This window comes from Solea senegalensis, linkage group LG9, assembly GCF_019176455.1.
Source record: "Solea senegalensis isolate Sse05_10M linkage group LG9, IFAPA_SoseM_1, whole genome shotgun sequence".
Taxonomy (NCBI): Eukaryota; Metazoa; Chordata; class Actinopteri; order Pleuronectiformes; family Soleidae; genus Solea; species Solea senegalensis.
In genome coordinates, this window is record NC_058029.1 from 17,169,603 (window position 1) to 17,189,073 (window position 19,471).

At 40.2% G+C, this 19,471-nt stretch overlaps 1 protein-coding gene across 2 annotated transcripts; it reads left to right on the plus strand.

The window, feature by feature from the left end:
* The first annotated feature begins 4,338 nt into the window (after positions 1-4,338).
* Positions 4,339-16,008, plus strand: skap2 (src kinase associated phosphoprotein 2). Of its 2 annotated transcripts, none has more exons than XM_044033202.1 (13): positions 4,339-4,474; positions 5,771-5,876; positions 5,975-6,000; positions 7,822-7,914; positions 8,757-8,837; positions 9,436-9,519; positions 9,638-9,762; positions 10,121-10,184; positions 10,326-10,430; positions 10,757-10,831; positions 12,062-12,174; positions 15,583-15,686; positions 15,776-16,008. In XM_044033202.1, exons 1-12 carry the CDS (start codon positions 4,435-4,437, stop codon positions 15,673-15,675), a joined length of 1,005 nt encoding a protein of 334 aa, XP_043889137.1. In that variant the 5' UTR covers positions 4,339-4,434; the 3' UTR covers positions 15,676-15,686; positions 15,776-16,008. The 2 variants fall into 2 exon arrangements, with proteins under 2 accessions (XP_043889137.1, XP_043889138.1); XM_044033203.1 differs by having other exon boundaries at positions 7,825-7,914.
* Positions 16,009-19,471: the final 3,463 nt, after the last annotated feature.

Below are 19,471 nucleotides of genomic sequence, written 5' to 3' on the forward strand. Positions count from 1 at the left end.
GAGGAATCCGGTGGCATATTGGTTTTTTTTTCCTCAACGTCTCAAATTCTTCTGATATTAGTGATATTAGGAAAATAACCTAGAAATAAAAATGTGTTAAAGAATAGAATAGAAACATGTTAAATTCAGCAGGCACGCGGGATAGCTTTTACAATCACGCAAACGTTCCTTACACTTATATTTCAAACTTCCTTCAATTAAACAAATTGTCCAACAAAATATGCAAGAATATTATAGGCTGAATTAAAATGAATTGCACTAGGACATTGGGGGGGAAAAAAGGAGAAATCGTCTGTGGAAGCCACGGCCCAGAAAAAGAGAGAATGTGCTGTGATAGTTGACTGCTGGGAGTCCCAGGCCAAAAGCTAAGACTTTTCTTGGCTCTCAAATTAAATTTTATTGCCTATAAAACTCACAGCACTGAGGGTGCTTGTTTATAGCCTGCTCCACAATGTAAGGCAAACTCTGAATTAACAATCGCGCCTCCGCCAAGATAGTCTTCATTAAGAATTTATTTTTTTTAGTTTAATTCAAAACAGCATTTTTCCCTCCCTAAATCGGTATAAATTATGCTTAAATTGGGTTTGTGTGCGGGAGCACAAATACACAAATAAACCATGGACAGATTCCAGTTAAATAGCAGAATGTTTTTATTCTGTTTACTGGCAACGAATTAAATGCAAATTAGAGTAAACCTGTAGAGATAAATATGAAAATATATCCAGTCATATTTTACTGCTGAACATATTCGTCACACAGACCAGTTGATCCTTAGCCACTCAACAACAGTTGCTGCAGTTTTGCTGTGATACTATGTTTTTATGTCCAATGAAAAGCTAAAGCCATAAATTGTTCATTAATAATCACATTGCAGTGATCGATGATTCTCCCAGATTCTGCCGCCTGAGTGTGTGTGTGTGTGTGTGTGTGTGTGTGTTCACTCCTCGTGCTGTGGTTGAGCTCAGAGCCTCAGAGCGATAATTAAAAGGGGGTGAACTGCCATGCTTACTGAGATGTGGTTTTAAGTGATGGATAATTGTGCGCCAACTGCAAACAAGGACTGAGCAGACTGATTCTAGGAAACCGAAGCATGCAGACTGATTGGGGCTGAGTTGATGCTGCAGCTGTTTTAATACTGTTAGACACACACACACAATGTCTCAAAGCATCATCTCCTCTTATGACTGTTATTCTTAACTAAACCAATAGTTCACAATTTAATTGTCCACAGTCAAGTAAAAAAGAAGTAAACCAGGCATCAGCTGCATTACGTTTTCCACACTCTGCATTATGACTTAACTTTCTGTGCAATGTTTAAATGCAGTGAACAGACTGATAAGGACAAGGATGAAAGGGGAAGCAACTAACATTCAAAAAGAAAGACTTGTGAGTGTGGTAAGTGCCAGTAGATGAAGCTTCATGGGAAACCAGATACAACCCTATACCAGTAGACTCCTCCTCTTCCTATACACACACACACACAGGGGTCAAAGGCCAAGCTGGCTCTCCTCTCCCTCCAAACTGGGAAGAACTAGTGCCAGGTCAGAAGGGGGTCAGGTTGTGAATGACCACAGAGGGTTTTGAGAATTTACTGGCTGCCTGGAATGACTCTCACAGGAAGTGATATCACAGAACAGAACATACAAGCGACGATGTATTCTGAGATAAGACACGAGGAGGAAGTGACAAGCCTCAAACATATATGACTTCATAGCTACTGTGTATGGACGTCATTCTCTTCCTAGGACTTCAACAGAAATGAAAACAGTGTTTGAAGAGTGTGTGTGTGCGTGTGTGTGTGAGTGTCAGCTCTGACAAACATTGTTCACCACCTGCAGCTAAAGGCTGCTGCTCCTCACACGCACTGCCCCTCCAGAGCTGTTCTGACATTTCTTGTCTGATTTCTCCACAACAAGAGGCTCCGCAGTTCAAAGGCTTGGTCTTTTAACCAGGATTGGGTGATACTGCCTGTCAAAAGATTACTTATGAATGGCTGACACCTTTATTATACAATATGACAACAGGCTGCTCTCCTTGGATACAACAGGAGACCTCAGAAGACATGTTGTTATTTTTACTCTTAAGAATGTTGAGTTTGACATTGATGCTGCAAAAAAGGTGTAAACAAAAGGTGTGCAATAGAGGAAGCACAGACTCTGTAAAACACTTGGACTAAAAGACCTGGCAAAGAAACCACCAGACCAGTTTAATGTAATTGCCTTTTCATCTATTAATAATCCCTGTTTAGATTTACAGTGTTGACATATTCATAAACTCAAAGTGCTTACATCACTGTGGAAAAAAGATCACACACACATGCACACACACACGAAAATGTGCTCAGTGAGTCAGTCACAGAGAGCAGGACCTGCCAGAGTAACATTATTATCTGAAATCAATCACAAATGTGATCATCACATTATCCTCTGACTTTACGAGTCTGTAAAGAGCCAGTGCTCCATTAAAGCATCAGAAGCCTGTCAACACACACACACACACATGGTGATGTAATACAGTTTTCCCCTGTCGTTTCACCACATTTCGATAATCGTACATTTCTCAAAACAATTAGTACAAACAGTAACACATAATGGACGACCTGCAAATGCACATTTAACTCTCAAAAGTGAATATGTTGCATTTAGGAGGGTTTATTTCTGCTTTTGTTTGCCATAAATTGTGGAAACTATCCATAAGTATGATTGTACAAGTGTATAATTGCTTTAAAATAAAATGCTCTCTATACTAATGAAGAAGAATAGCATGTTTTCTGGTGGGAAACCACCATAGTGCCCTGATGTGCCTGGCAAAGAGAAGGATGAGTCTGCCACACTGGAACTTTACAACAATAAACACAAAGTCACAAAGAGTCATTGTTTGTGAGCATGATGGTCAAAATGCTTAGCTGTGTTGACGGGGGTCGAATGATGGCTTTTACGCTTTTGATAACAATGAAATGTACAACATTGCACCTTTCCTGTATGACATGTATGAGCTGCAGCAGATGTGTTACTCCTTACTGTATGTGTGAGAGTGAACGACAGGATCCATGTACTGATATGTCACTAGTCTTATCATGGGTCTGTCACAGTATACACCTCTCTCCTCATTTTCCCCTTTCACCACAGCTGGCCAACACAGATGGCTCCACACCTCTGAGTCTGGTCCTGCTGGAGATCTTGTCCTGTTTTTTTTCTTTCTTCTTTCTTATGCTGACACTAAGTACTTGCTCTCCGTGTGAACTGTTGGTTTGTCTTTCTCTCTCGCACAAATTTGGAACCCTCTCCCATCAGCCTGCCTTACAGCAGTTCAAACAAGCCTTGAATGTAATGTGCTGACTAACCAATGCTTTCCAGATGGGCTGCCTATTTAGAGAGGGCTATTATAATTACCTTCTAATGTATAATTGTTTAAAACGTAAAACCTACTGTGATGTGTTCTGGTTTTGCTGAGAAAGAAAGAAAGAAAGAAGGAAAGAAAGAAAGAAAGAAAGAAAGAAAGAAAGAAAGAAAGAAAGAAAGGCTCATTCACAAAAAGCATAATACATGTTTAGAAAATAGTGCTGATGAATTATAGGTCAAACACAGAGAGTAATGACAGCTGCTTCAACCATCTTGCATGTGAACAGTCTTGTATAAAGTAGCATAAGGGTATACTTAAGTAAAAGTACACGTATCTTACCAGAAAATGACTTTGGTAGAATTTGAAGTCACTTTTTTAAAATATTACTCAAATAAAAGACATTTACTGTACTTTAGTATCAAAAGTAATTTTCCTGATATAAAATGTAACTTAAGTTTTTAGAAGTAAATGTAAAAGTATTAAAAAAGTGAGTAGTTAGAGTTGGCTTGTCTTTCAACTGGAAGGTTGTGGGTTAAATTCCTTGAGCAATTAACCCCATGTTGAAGCCTATGAATGGGTATGGGTATTGTATTTGGTAGTAACGAGTAACAAAGACAGTTAGAGGAAATGTAGTGGAGTAAAAGTTGCTAGAAATATAAGTAAAGTACAGACGCGTGAAATTTGTACTACAGTAACAAAGTATTTGTACTTTGTTACATTGCAACACTGCATGTGATGATGACTCACACATTGAACTAAATCATGTTTTGGGGAAAAACATTATAATATATTCTAATCATTGTGACATAAGTAACTGATAACAAACAAACAATCATTTGTTTGTTGTTTGAACACGTGCATTAATGACGTGGAGAATTTGAATTCTGATCAGATAGATTTACACAGAAGAGTCAGCATCAGTGAGGCTGTTGTTGTTGCAGCAGCAGCAGCAGCAGCAGCAGCAGCAATTGCTGAGGGGTCACTGATTAAAGTGAGTGAACTTCCTTGTCAGTCCACTGCCACTTCCGTGTCATGTAAAGTGAACCCTTGTGTGTCGGACCGTCCATCGCTGCCTGCAACCAAGTAACAACAATGCGAGCGATTCCTGAGGAGCTGACGACGCTGATTTCAGGTAAACACGCCAAGAAAGCGCTGTTTTATTCGTGTGTGTTTTGTCGTTTTCTCGCTGAAGGTAATTTTAACCGAGACCGTTGTGTGAAAAGAGGAAGCACTAACTCAATGTGGATGACTGTTTGTCAGATGCACCGTGTTACTCTGTCATTTCAACCTTCTCTTGCTGGTGTCACAGGCTGAGTCAAAGCTGCACACTGTGTGTGGTGAATGGTTTACTATTAACAATAAGTCTATAAAAACAATCAATAATAACTGCATTTTCAGTCTTACAGTGGCTGAAAACAGAAAATCATTTTGTCAAACTACATTAATGTCTTACAAAACTCACTTCCCAAAACTCACTCATTCCACCGCAGAGCTAATGCAGGCTTATGTCCTTCACTGCAATGCAAATAAATGCCCTACTAAAAGTGTTCGTACACTCTCACTGGCACTCACTTATTAGTGAATGTGGCATGGTGGAAACAGCCGATCTACTTGATTTTCATGCACAAAACCATCATTTAGGTCTGAAAAGGAGAAACTAGCCAGTGAGCAGCAGTTTCCTGAGTGCAAGTGCCTTGATGTTAGAGGAGAATGGTCAGACTGGTTACAAATGAAAACAAACACAGTTGTAACTCAAATAAGCGCTGGTTACAACCTAGGTCATCTCTGAAAGCATGTACTGTGTAACCTTGAAGCAGCAAAAGACCACACTGATATGTTATCAGGTGTCATGTGTACCTAATAAAGTGGCGAGAAAGTGTTTAGACTCCAGGAGACCATGATATTGTGTGTTTTCCCCTGTCTTGTTTGGGTAACGCATGGGGTATTTTTTCCTGAAATACTCTAAAATACCACATGTATGAGTAACTCACATGTTGTCTGTTTTACACACTAGCACCTAAAGCAGGACTCAGTAATCAGCAGAAGAAAATCAGCACACAGGCAATTATTGAAGTGTTCTTCCGATAACTGAGTTTGCACAAGTGCAACATGAGTGAGGCTGATTAAACGGGCTATTACAGAGATTCAGGGATTAGAATAAGGTTTGAGTGAGACTAAAGGTATATTGTGCTTAACATTTAGCAGTTTGGAGTAACGTTGTTGATATGTGAGCTTCAAATTTTGAGAATTCTCTGCCTAGTAAAACATTTTTGTTTGTATAAAATTGAGAAACATTGTGAGAGAACGTCCACAGTCCAAAAATGAGGCATTCAAGGCACAAAATAATACAATGACTCCATACCTGTAGCCATCTGATTGACAAGATGGAAGATGAGTGTGTTTTACCTTGTTTATTTGTTTTTTTTAGATTTAGAATATTTCCTCAATGATGGATTGAAAGCAGAGAATTTAAGCAAGAAGGCAAAGGAGAAGAAGGAGGCTCTTATCAGACGGATCAAGGATGTCAAATTGAGGTTTGTTATTCATTTATTTGCTTTAAAATATAATGAATATTAATTATTAAAATATTAAACCCCAATGTGTTAACATCCTCTCACTGTCTCTCCTACAGTTTTCCTCATGAATTTAAGGACAAATGTGAGTCATATTCTTTGTTTATTATCTGTCACACCACTGGTTCTCACCCTGGTGGTCTGGACTCATGTGAGGTCACAGTATAGAGTATAGAGGAGAACACATTGAATAATGTTTCTTTTTAGGACATACATTTATGTTTTCTCTTTAGACATTCCAACCTTTTCACAAAGAGCATGGAAAAATGAACTCAAAGTGCAGTGCAGGGCATCTGGAGGGTCTTAAAAGGTCTAGTCTTTTAGGCCTTTTAGGCTTTAAATACAGTTTTACCAGGTCTTACATAAAAAAAACAAAACTGATGAATGTTTATTAACTTCATTTAGTTTGGGGGGAAAATGTCTTCAATTTACGCCACAACGGAACAAACATGGAATCAGTAACTACGTAAGTTAATAATTACGATGAGAACGACAGTTTAAAGTGTAAACTAACATCGCCATTGTTGTTTTGATATTCTCGCTACCTCCGGTCGTCTCTGTTCTGTGTCCCACTGACTCTTTTTCATTGGCTGTTGGCAGCTGGGCAAAGTCAGTAAACACTACCCTACGGAGGTCATGCCGACTGTCCTCAACTAGTGCTGACTGGTGCAGACTCCTGTGGAACATGGGTTAAATCGGGCAAAGATTCTTCTAGTGTCTCCCACTTAAGAGGGTGCAACCCCTCTGGACATTGGGAATAAAAGCATTACAGTCGCACACAAAGTCGGAGAGACACAAAGTGACTGTAAAAAGCCAACAGCAAACAATTGACATCAACCATTATTGTTTCATATAAGGAGCATTGAAGTCCCGCCCCCTTCTGCAAGTCCTCCTCTTAGCGACCACAGCACACACTACTCACACTTCAGCACGCACACACACCACATGTAAAACCAAGGTCCTAGCTGTGCAGTTTTTCCTGAAAAAATGTGCCGACAAACATTAGTTCAAAGCATAATTCATTTGTGACGACTGTATAATAGAGTTCTGTGTAGTTATGTTAATTGATTAATGAAATTTACTTGGACATGAAATGGGTCTTAAATTGACATGACATGGTCTTAAAAATTAAAAAAGAAAAAGTTTTAAATTTGACTTCCTGAAAACTGCAGATACCCTGTGTGGGATTTAGTGACATCTATTGGTGAAATTGCATGTTGCAGCTGCATATTCCTCCCCTTACCCTTCACTTCCAAGCATCTAGATCAGGGGTGTCAAACTCATTTTTGTTCAGGGGCCACATACAGCACAATTTGATCTCAAGGGGGCCGGACCAGTAAAAATAGTAAAATAATAGCATAATAACCTATGAACAACAAGAACCCCTTTGTTTTTTCTCCTTTGTTTTACATTTACTGAAAGATAATTTTACAAAACATGAAATTTCTTGAGAAATATAAGTGCAATTTCAACAATATCATGCCTAAATTTACTATTTACACAGCACACTTGATCTATAAAGGGACAAACATTTAGTCACGGGTTTCTGGAGCATTTGACATTACGTTGAGATTAGTGTGAAATTTTAACAAATTCATCCCGTGGGCCGATTGGACCCTCTGGTAGGCCGGTTCTGGCCCCCGGGCTGTATGTTTGACACCCCTGATCTAGAACCTACGGTAGCCTTGAAGTATCATTAAAAATTGTTTAACTTATCCATTAAAAACTGAGTGGTCTTGCCATACATTCAGGCTAATGAATAAATAAATTGGTATAATCATAATATATTTCATTTCTTCATTTCACCTTAATTCTTACACACTGGACCTTTTACAAACAGCATGGGAACCACTGTTTTGCGTCATCGCGTGCATCATTTCCACGCAGCTTCTTGTGTTTACTTCAGTAGGTGGCGACGACTCGTCGGAGGAGGAAGTTGATAACGACAGAGAGTCGCTGCAGTCCGAGCGCACGGACAAAGACGATGACGCTTGTGAAGGTACGAGCCACTGGCACTAAGCAGACGTCCAAAATTGTCAGGCTAAATACTAACAAGCTGTGGATTAAAGTGTTGGAAATTGTGTCCTGGCATGAAAATACACACATCTTTGCATCTACGCCCCAGAGAAAGTGACTTTGAGTGGCACAATGAAGGAGACATTCCAACTGTAACTTGGCAACATGCTTGAGGAGCAATTTGGAGGCGCTGCTGCTACTCCCACCACCTCTCTCACCCCCCACCCGCTTTGACAGCTAGAGCATGCTTTATTGCTCTCTGCCACAGTCTGGGGGCCGAAAATTATTGCCATGGGTTTAAGTTTGAGGAAAAACATTCCTCAATATACAGTAGTTTTTAACCCTGTGTGCTCCATCATGGTAATATGTGCACAGTTTTGTATTTACTCTGGGTTTTTTTTTGGTCTAAACACAGTATCAGGGAAGTCCTTGTGAAATGGTGATTAGAGTCCGGAGTTTATGGGCTGGAAGCAGCTGCCAGTTTTATGGCTGCTCTTTCACACAAAGCAACTTTGACACAGCAGTTGAACATTTGCATTGAAGTTGCATGCTGCATGAAGAATCTGCTGTGTGACCTCAAATGAGAAGCAAAACATTGCTTGCTGGAGCCGCCGTGGCCTTTAGTTTTCATCTTTTAATTTCAAAATCCATCAGCGGAACACATGATAGCAAAGTCAGCCAGAAACCCATCTGCTCATGTTTAATGTTTTTGTTGTTGTTTTTTACCTTGTTTTATAAAGACTTTTAAAAATAGTCCCGCAGTAAAGATATTGGGTTCAGGGTGAACGCATGAACTCACGTTACCTTTCACTTTTTTTTTTCCAGGTGCCCAGCAGTCTCCACCTGTGGCAGCTCAGGACTTGACATCTGTTTTCAAAGCAGGTTACCTGGAGAAGCGCAGAAAGGGTGTGTGTGTTTTCTGCTGAATACTGTATCTCAGCCGCTATTTATTTCTACCTCACTCATGTGTTCTACACCTCACTACACTATAGGGCCTGTTTACATTTCTGTTTACATATCTTAGCTGACTGTTTATTTATATTATTTATTGGTTTGTGTATGTGCGTGTCTGCACTGTATGTAAATGTAATTCGGGGTTTCTTCTTTTTGGTGACGGGTTATCTATCCCCCTATAAAACACCTTTTGGAGCTGCACCTTCTTTTCGTTGCATGTTTTATAATAACAATAAAGTTCTATCTATCTGTTAGCCAAACAAACATCTGTAGCTCACACGACAAAAAATCCATGTGAAATGAATGTTCACCATTATGTACATGTCTCATTTTTTTGGCCATGTTTCATTATTTATTTATTGATATGTTTATTTCGGTCATGTCAGTTAGATCACTCATTATCACACATCATCTTAGTGTAGTCCACACAATACACATAACCGAAAGGGAAAGCGGGAGAAGCAAAAGCTTATCTAGTATGTGCATACACTTTAAACTATTACATAACAAACCTCTTTCCATTCAAATATGATTGTTTTTCCCTCCACAGATCACAGCTTTTTTGGCACAGAGTGGCAGAAAAGATGGTGTGCGCTCAGCCATCATACCTTCTACTACTATGGCAGTGAGAAAGGTACGTCTTCTCTTCTCCCCCCTGTTTTCCTGTTAACTATGAATCCCATACTGTTTGAGGAAACTGGTTTTGTTGTGTTGTTCCTGGGCCTAATAGTGTTTTATTCTCGGTCGAACAGACAAGCAGCAGAAGGGCGAGTTCAGCATTGACGGCTACACTGTCAAAATGAACAGCACCTTACGCAAAGACTCAAAGAAGGACTGCTGCTTCGAAGTTTTGGCTCCAGACAAGCGCATCTATCAGGTACGCTCATGCTGATGCTATCTACGGGTACAAATGTACCACCTAAACTGAAAAACGAAGGTGAACTTGAGATGTGCCATGTTAAAATCTTGACTAACCACGTGTATGTGTACTTGCACTTCATGGAATCTATTTATTTTAAAACCTATTCATTCATTTGACACTGCTGCCTTTGCAAAGACTCAGCCCGCCGCACATATTTTAAAAAATCCAAGTGAGTGTTTCTAACGTTCGGATTCTTCCATGCGGAACATTTTACTATGCATAAATGCAGTATTATTTGTTTATGTTAATTAATATATGTAGAACTGCCTGTTGCACTGACTACAGTTTTCATTTCTCTCGTCTGTCATCGCAGTTTTGTGCGTCATCGGTGAAAGAGGCGGAGGAATGGGTGAAACAGATAGACTTTGTTTTGAAAGGTTTGAACTACAAATATATTACGACGCTTGTAAATATCTGGAACGGCAATTTTTGTTTCTTCAAGATTGTTGCATTTAAAAATGATTCGAAAATCAGTAATTGTGTGTCAGTCTAAAACATTATCCTTTTAATGTTTGCAGATATGACGGGCATCATCCCAGAAGAAGATGACGAGGATCAGGAAATGTACGACGATGTTGGTCCAGTAGAACCAATTGACGATGACATCTATGAAGAGCTCCCAGGTCCATTTTCCCTGTTTTATTTTGACTTTTTTTTAAATATCAGAATCAGAATCATCTTTATTGCCATTATACAGTGTACAGCGAGATTAAAAAAATATATAAATGGAGAGAGGAGATCAAAAATATTATTAATCCCACAGGAAAATTCAAGTTTCCAGCAACAGTAAAGTAAATAGAAGTTAAAAAAAAAGTACATTAAATGACATTATTATTATTATTATAACTTTAGAAATGTACTGTATAAAAATAAAATGCATTTTCTGCAATTCCTTGATTTTGAGTCCACAAATTAAACTAAATCGCATGTAACTGTCTTGCTTCTGCAGAGGATGACCTTCCCACTCCAGCAAAGCCTCCACCAAAGTTGGAGCCATCGAGCAAACCTGCTCCTCCTGCTGCAGGTACACACACACACACACGCACACACACACACAGGGGTCAAAGGCCAAACAGGTTTGCACAGTTGTCTCTTCCATTCTTTTAGACTGCCTAACCAAAGCCTCACCCCTAACCTTAAACCACATCCAGCTAATGTCTAACCCTAACTTTGACCATAATCCAAATCTAAACTAAACTCTGAAATTGGTCTCCATGAGGACTACTGGTCCAGACAAGGTCAGAGTTTATGTCAGAAAATCTGCTAAAGAGGAAACAAACACATAAAAGCACAGTAGGGAAGTTCCTGTGAACATGTGCAACTGAAAGTTGGCACAATACTGGAAATAACTTTGAACCAAATTAAACAACTTCCTTTTACAGTTATTCACGTTTTAGATATTTCTCAATGTCTGTCCAGTTAAAGTAAACTTTCTTCTTATTAATCATTAATCTTGTTACATACATACAAACATACATACCGTTATATTACATTTATTATATCTAGTAATTACTGAATTTATGTAATTTTCTGGTCATGATCTTGGAATATCTGCTCATCCACTACACTAAATACTACATTTTGAATTTATCTACAGTGCAGTATACTTATACCGGAGCATTATATTAATCGGAATGATCTTACTTTGTTTACTCTATCATTTTATTATTCAGTTTTACTCACTCGTATCCATCTGTTCTCCCTTAGAATTGTGTTTTAGTTATTTATTATATTTATTTTATTGTGTGTTTTATTGTTTATGCTTAAAAAAACAAAACTGCCTCTGGTGTTGCAAACTGGTGGAATGACATTTCCTCTGCTCCTTTTTTTTTGTGTGATCTTTATTTTCTAATCTTTATTTTTAATTTTTTCACACTATGTGTGACGGAATATGTTTGTTATATGTGTTGGTGTGTGTTTGGGCTGTCGTTTTGTTTTTCATGTGAAGTGCTTTGTGTTACATTTTATGTCTATAAAAAAGTGTAACACAAATAAAGTTTGATTGATTTTTGACAGTGGGTGTGGTGGTTTTCAGTGGAGGCAAGAATTAGTCGGTTGTGTGATTTGGAACTGTGACACTTTTTATTTGATGCCTAGAAGTACTGCTTCAGGCTCTCTACTGCCTCCTGTTGGTTCTGCCCCTCACTTACAACCACTGTGCTGTCAGACATGTAAACAGAAAACATCAATTCTCACACACACACACACACTAAACCTGATGTCTTTTTAAACCACTGCCCAATTCTATGTCCAGTTGATAAGAGCACCGACTACCAGAACTACTACCAAGGCTTATGGAACTGCACAGGTGACCATCCTGACGAGCTGACCTTCAGACGTGGAGATACCATCTACATCCTGAGCAAGGTATACATTGAGAGGAGATCAGAAAAGCCTTAGTTTGTCCTCAGATGAGTGTTTTTTTTTGATGCATCCTGGATTAGCACAAACCCAATTTCATGCAGAAGTTTGAGAGGAGGTTTGCAGTCTGAGTGACGCTGCATGTCCCTGAAGTGTGGGTTATTTCCAGAGCCTCAGAGGAACTGACTGTTCACATCCTTTACTGGCAGAGCCTGACCCTCCGCCTGGAGGTGAACGGCTGATGCTAAGAGACAGACTGGGCTAGGTTCTCTCTCCCTGGTACTGTGATGGGGATTAGTTGTGTCACAAAGGAAGCTGTTTTAGTGTTGTTGGCGGAAACCGGGCTTAGCTGGCACACAGCGCCATTCCATCACTTCCATCTGGACTGTTTCAGCATGCTGTCGCTGCCGCGATGCCAGGCAGGGAACAGCCCACACACACACACACACACACACACACCTCTCAGACATCGCTCTCACCTCGCCAAGTAGGAATGTGTGTTCCCAGGAAACTCAGACTGAGTCCACCACTCTATTCAGAGCAGGTGAGGACGTGTAGTGGACGCACACTTTCCAAGGCTTGTTGACAAGGTGTGGGTGCCAGGTGTGGAGATTTGGGTGGTTCTTTACCTTTCTATTATGTAAACACAACAGGAGAGCATTTGTGCTCATGTGAAGTGTGTTGCAATACATTTAACAGGCTTGTTTTTAGGGAAATGTACACGTATACAGATGGCCATCAAACGTGTGGTTTTTATTGATTAATTTCTTTTTATTATTAATTAATCAATTCCTTTGAAGTGTGAAATGTGCACTTTCTCGACTGTCTAGATTTCCTGCCTGGTTTGGTGTCTATGGAGCATGTAGTCATCTGATATTACTGATGTCAACAGACCAGAGCCATTTTCATATTCAAGTCTGCCATCTAGTGGTGCAAAGATGTTGTGACTGATTGGCTTCAGGACGTTATTTATTTTTATTTTGTAAAATCATCAGATTGATGGATGGATGGATGGATGGATGTACTTTATTGATCCCAAAACTGGGATATTTTCTGACAAATTATAAAAATTGTATAAAAGTGAGAGAATATAAATATAAGATACAAACAAATTAAACACAAATGATAAAAAAACATATTACTTGTAAGGACAAACTCCACAGTGACTATGTATATGGTTCAAGTGTGCAGTTTGTGCAAAGTAATTTATGATTAGGAGAATTATTTAAAACGTCTTTAAGTCCCACAAAAGAACTAGGTTGTATGTGAAAGTTATTTTATTTTTCTGGTTTATTGATGAAATATTTACTCTGTAAAATATCAGAGAATAATCAAAAAACAATCGACAAATATTTCCAGAGTTCGAGGTGACATTTCTTTTTAAACAATACTCTATCCAAACAGCAGGGTGAAGCAGGAACAAGCATTTTTGTTTGATAACCGACTTAGACAACTAATGGATTATCGCCGTTGTTAACTTTGGGTTGATTAACTAATTGATTAATTGATTTAGCACTAAGAGAAAGAAAGAAAGAATTGCACAAAGCAGACAGACCCGTCAATGCTCATTGGTCAAACGCCTGTTTATTACTCCTCCTCCATGTGTGGAGAAGGACCAAGAATCAAGTTGCTCTTTCACTCAGACTGGAAGTGCCATTAGCTGAAACCTTGGTGTTGGGGGTTGTGGCCTGCTGCAGGGGCAATGACCATAAAACGTGTCTGGACTGCAGCAGCCAGCTGCAACTAAAGTGGACAGCCAGCTTCCCCCCTTCTGCCTCCCACCCCAGTTCTCCTTTCCCTGGCTTCACTGTGTCCCTCCCCCATTCCACAGCCCAGAAATAGCTGTAGTGTTACAGCTGCAAGACCCCCCAGTCAGGACCTGGGTGTTGATTATATAGGGTCTAACTGGGAGAGAGTGTGTTGCCTAGATATGCTGCAGCACTCCACCCACTCCCACTCCCACCATCTCCCACCCGCCTGCCCAAGGTGCAAGTCACTGCCCATAAAACTAATGGAGAAATTTAACATCTCACTTTGCAAACGTGGCTCGATGGCTAGATAATGGGTGAGGGGTTAATGTTGCTGCTGTTGCTTTTTGTGTCTGCAGAGCTCATCAACTTCTCTCTTTTTCTTCAATTTGTGTTTGTGAAATCCAACCTTCAGCGAGTCTTTGTTTTGGTGGGAACCGTATAATTACAGCGCAGTGGTGTCGGCCGGCTTAGTGTGCGGTGTCATTAGGCTTTCACGGCTCTGTGGATGCGTTCTCGCGCTGTTCCCCGTCTCAGTCGAGCATGACTTATTTGTCAGCCTGAACTACACAATGAAGCGTCGCTGGTTTTCAAAGAGTGGCTGCAGGAAGTCATAATGTGCACACACACATACACACACACACACACCTCGTGTCAGTCTGCTGTATTATCCCCCAGGGGCTAGTGATGGAGTGACATTTTCATCATGCGACACATAAAAGAAATGGATGTGACGCTTTCTGTTTGTTTGGTGGGATGTTTAATTTGCTGTTAATAATATTAGATGAACTAATAACTTTCTATTGTAAATAATATCATCTGTGTCTGTGTGACACAGACAGTAAATCAAGTACATTTCTTTTTATATCTGACATGACAAGTAGCCCATAACAAATGTCACTTTTCAACATTGCTATTGTTATTGTTCTCTTCCTATACGTCCCATACTACCATCCAACTCTCTCATGGGAATAACGGGACACATGTGATGTGGTGCTTCCCTTGTTCCTGGGTTCTGCTTTGGATTTGTAACGTTGTGCAGGCTCCTTTTCCTTTATCCATGTCAGAGCATGATCTTCAGGCTTGATTCATGCCCCGGGAAGACTTTGATGAGAGTTCAGGCTCTTGGCCAAAGAGAAGGAGAGGGGGAATCTTTCCCTCTTGTCTCAGATCTCTCCTCACTGTGTCCTCCTCACATCTCTGCGTGGTGACAGCCATTTGGAGCAATCACTTGTCATGTTGTGACACGTTTATGTGTGACGGGCTTCGTCCGCGCTGAGGTTTTTGTGTCGCGTGGAGGTAAATGTTCTCGGTCTCTGAACCGACGCCAGAGGCAGGACAGGGAATGGGGAAATGCAAAGGATGATGGGATGTTTCGGGTGTGGGAGTGAAAGGAGAATGGTTTATGTGCGTATGGAGGCTTCCCATTAGTCTGACAATCCAGACAAAGGAAAAGCAGAACATTCCTCCTCTAAAGAAGATGGGATAAGCAAATGCCTTGAAAAATTACTTCAACATTAACCAAAGCAATATATTTTACAGTTGAATGATTAATTGATTAATCAATGATTTCTTTTCTTTTCTTGTGTGATAACTGACTAGTATGTAGAACATCTACTGTCTGAAGCATCCTACATAATGTGTCTGCCCATGTCTTTGTATCCAGGAGTACCAGAGCTTTGGCTGGTGGGTTGGAGAGAAGAATGGAAATATAGGAATTGTCCCCAAAGACTACCTGATGGAGCTTTATGTTTTATAAACACACCTTGTGTAAGTTTGTTTTTTTATCACTGGAGTTGAAAACAATACTTAATACTTTTCTTTGTTTTAACTGGTATATTTCTTTCCCTTATTTCTAGGATTGTTCATTGTTCCCTCTTATAACCACTGGAACAGTTTTCACATCACTGAAGTACAGAATCTTTGTCTGCTTCGCACTGCTTATTTTTTTGTATATTTTCCATACAAAATACGACCCCCCAACCCCGCCCACCCGAAAAAAACAAACAAAAAAAACAGCATTTCATGCTTTGCTTTTGGCAAATTTGATATCTGCAAATGGCAAAATCAATAAAGACTCAATTATAATGTATCTGTTGCATCAGTGCTTTTTCATCATCATCCTCATCATCATTATTGTTACTTAACGTGATACTCGAGCCACAAGGTGGCAATAGAGTATCTTCAAAGGTCATACATTACCTCAGCAACAGAGATGCTTTTTTGCCAGTTTCACCTTGAGGCTGAAATTTTCACACAAGACTGACTGAGGAGAAATGTTTTAAAAAATACTTTCTGGGGGGAAATGCTTAGATATTAAAATAAAATAAATGATTAAACACTAATGTCCTAGCCTTCTGAACCACAATATTTGCCTTCTGTAATGATAGGCAGTTAACATCAGGCCACTGGCAAATCCAAATCCTGCGTGCACACTAAATACATCTGCCAAACCTCCTGGATAGATAAGAAATTATTTATTTATTTTCTAAAACTGAGTTTATTCATCTGGTCAGCACTTTTGTTCAGGGCTTCAAAGGGACACTGTGTGTGTTTTTATGGCACCTGGGAGACTCTGCTGGGCAGAGGATCACACAGTGGCAGATGGTTGTTGGAGCTGCATGCCTGAGTGAAACGGCCGAGGTGCACTAATAAGACAGCCTCGCACACAGATAGCAGGGATGCTTATCGCCCTCAGAGGGGCTGTTTGACAGCAGGCAATGTGGTATTATCTGGGCATATCCCTCTGAGGTTACATACATACAGTACATATCTTTTTACAGTGCTCTCACTGAGGGGGGAAAAAACTGGTTATATAACATTCCCTTTTCCAATTTTTCTGCTTTGCTGCAGACAAAAGAGGCCCTGTCAAGGTTTTCTCAAGGTTATAAGAAAATGAGAAGGAAAACATGTTCATTAACCAATAACTCACTGTATCTTTCTCTTCCTCTCCCCTCCATTTTTTTTCCCCTTGCTCCTGTCTCTCCGTTTTGTTCCTTTTTGAGTGATGAGCTAGTCCTCTGTCCTCTGGGTGACATTCAAAGCTGACATAAATCCTGCTCTTTGCTCCATAGTGCAGCGATAAAGCTTCTCTGCTAATTGAAGATGTAATGAATTACCATAATTAGTTATTGAATATACTACATTGGATATTGAGAGAGGAGATGCTTTGTTTTAGGGGATGGAAGGGGCTGTGAAACTATGTGATATCCAGTCGGTGCAGATCACCAGATGGTGCTTCTGCAACACTCCTGACAAGGTCAGCCTGCATCATTCACAGCCATTTAGGCAAATTATGAAGTAATTTAAACATGCCGCTGGATTGATGCATAAACAATAATATTTCTTTGCTGACATAGCTTCGTATTTCCACCTAGGAGTCCTCCTTTTAATGCTAGGCTATGCGTTTGCCAAAGGCGAGCGAGGCTAAATATTGCCTCTCATTTTTATGTGCCAATAAAGGATTTCCTTAATGGATGTCAACTACATCCCCATCCCCCCATTAGATTTGGACAGCCATATCTTCAGAATATACAGGTTCTTTTATTGCAATTTAACGTCAAGATATAATGTTTCATAGATAAATGCCACTAAGCCATTAATTTTCTGAACACTAAATTACACTAATGATACCAGAATATCACTAATTAATACTTTCAACCATAAAGACACACTTTTACTGGCCAAATATATATAAATTGGGCTGCTGAGTGATAATTAATAAATTAAGATTTCGTGAGAAAAATGATGGAAATATAAAGCAAGTTTCCTGTCAGTACAAAATATAGTCCTAATCGTTTTTTACCGATGGCCTGAAGCTCGTTTGTTGATTCTTTTCTCTTTTGCTTTTTCAATCAGTACTTTGTCATATTTCCACTTTCTGGAGCGATTCCCTTTGTGTAAATATAACCCTCGGGGCACAAATATCCCCCTTGCTAAAAGGATACCTGCTCATCTTTGTTCATGGAGACAAAAAAAAACATTTCATACCATTACCCCCAGGGTTACTAAAAAGGCTAAATACTTGATCTATACCACTTTAGAGAAGTAATCTTGATCAAGCTGTCAGCTGTTTCTGCTGCTCTTTAACCAGGTCACTCAGTCATAGATCACGCCACAGCTTCATGGAGAGTTTCTGTCAGGAATAACACTGCCTTATTTATGTGGTATCCCCTGGCATTTTGCAGGAAATGTATTACCTCTCCAACTGGCCCACTGTCAGCATTCCATTAAAGCCTCTCCCTCTGGTCTAAATCTTAAAATCTGAAATAGACACTTTTTAAATGCAAGTCACTCTTAATTGAGGTCACTCTCTGTTAACATAACTCATGTCAGCTGACAAATTAAGGTTTGCTCGGCCAGCTTATGATGACATTGTGAGGAGACGTGGTGCATTTAAAGTGAAGGCAACAGAAAGACCACGACGAGCCTGTTCCTGGGATGTGACTGTTAGATTTTCATCTCGTTTTAATGATTTCTCAACTATCTAATGTGTAATAATATGGATTATAAGCAGGGGAAGTGGGAGGCCAGTTAATGTTGCCTCAGACAGGTCATTTATCACGAGCACCCCACTCCCCACATACTTCCAGTGTCTGATGCTCTGTTTTGTCCTTAAAAACGTCACCAGCAAGCACACGCAGTTTACCTGTATATGATGTGTGCTGCGTAAATAAAGGTGACTTCACTTGCCGCCATGTTCCAGCTGATATTTTTAACCGATGAAGCTGTTACCTCTGCGCGGAGCCTTGTCATCTCTTTCTCTCTCACTCACCCACTCACTCACTCACTCACTCTGTGCCTCATTGTAACAAGCAGCTCTTGTGTTGCACATTGTTGGGTTGGCAGTGCACGCTGACAGGGAGAGCAGAGCTATGTGCTGACATGTCACTTAGGATAAATCAGGCTTATCAAAGTGACAGGTGTTTGTCCACCTGCTATAAACATCTCCCACGCCTCGCTCCCACTCCATCTCCACACAGATTATTTACAAGGCTACAGCCTCTGCACGCTGGCCCTGTTTACTCTCGGTCTGTGGCTCTAATATCAGGTCAGCGCTCCGCCACTGATTTACTCTGCTAGTTAGTGAGGTGAGTAATGGCCGCGGGTGGTCTGGGAGGATAGTTTGTAATCAGGAGAGGTCAGAGATGTGAGAGATGCTCTAACTGTAATTACAGTCCCCTCCTAACAGTGCAGCTTACACATCACTGCAGCTGACTGCCTGCCAGTCTTGTACAAACTGATCATTCCTTCCTCTCCTTCTCTTTTCCACTTTTACCCCCCCGGAGACTCAAATGCCTCTGGTTGTGATGACCCTATATTGAGGTTGTCAGTGTCAGTGTTAAGTCAGCTCGTAATATAGCAGCTCTTTTGTAAGGCAGCACCCTGACAGAGGATGGAAAGGTATGAGTGGGGGGGTGGGGGGGGATGAGTTACATATACAGTATGAGTCATTGGATAGTAGATTGCTGCCATCACACCTATTTAGTGTCACGTTTGGTATGTATCCAAGCCAAGGTCCTGCTCAGCTAACCCGAGCTAAATTACATGCAGAG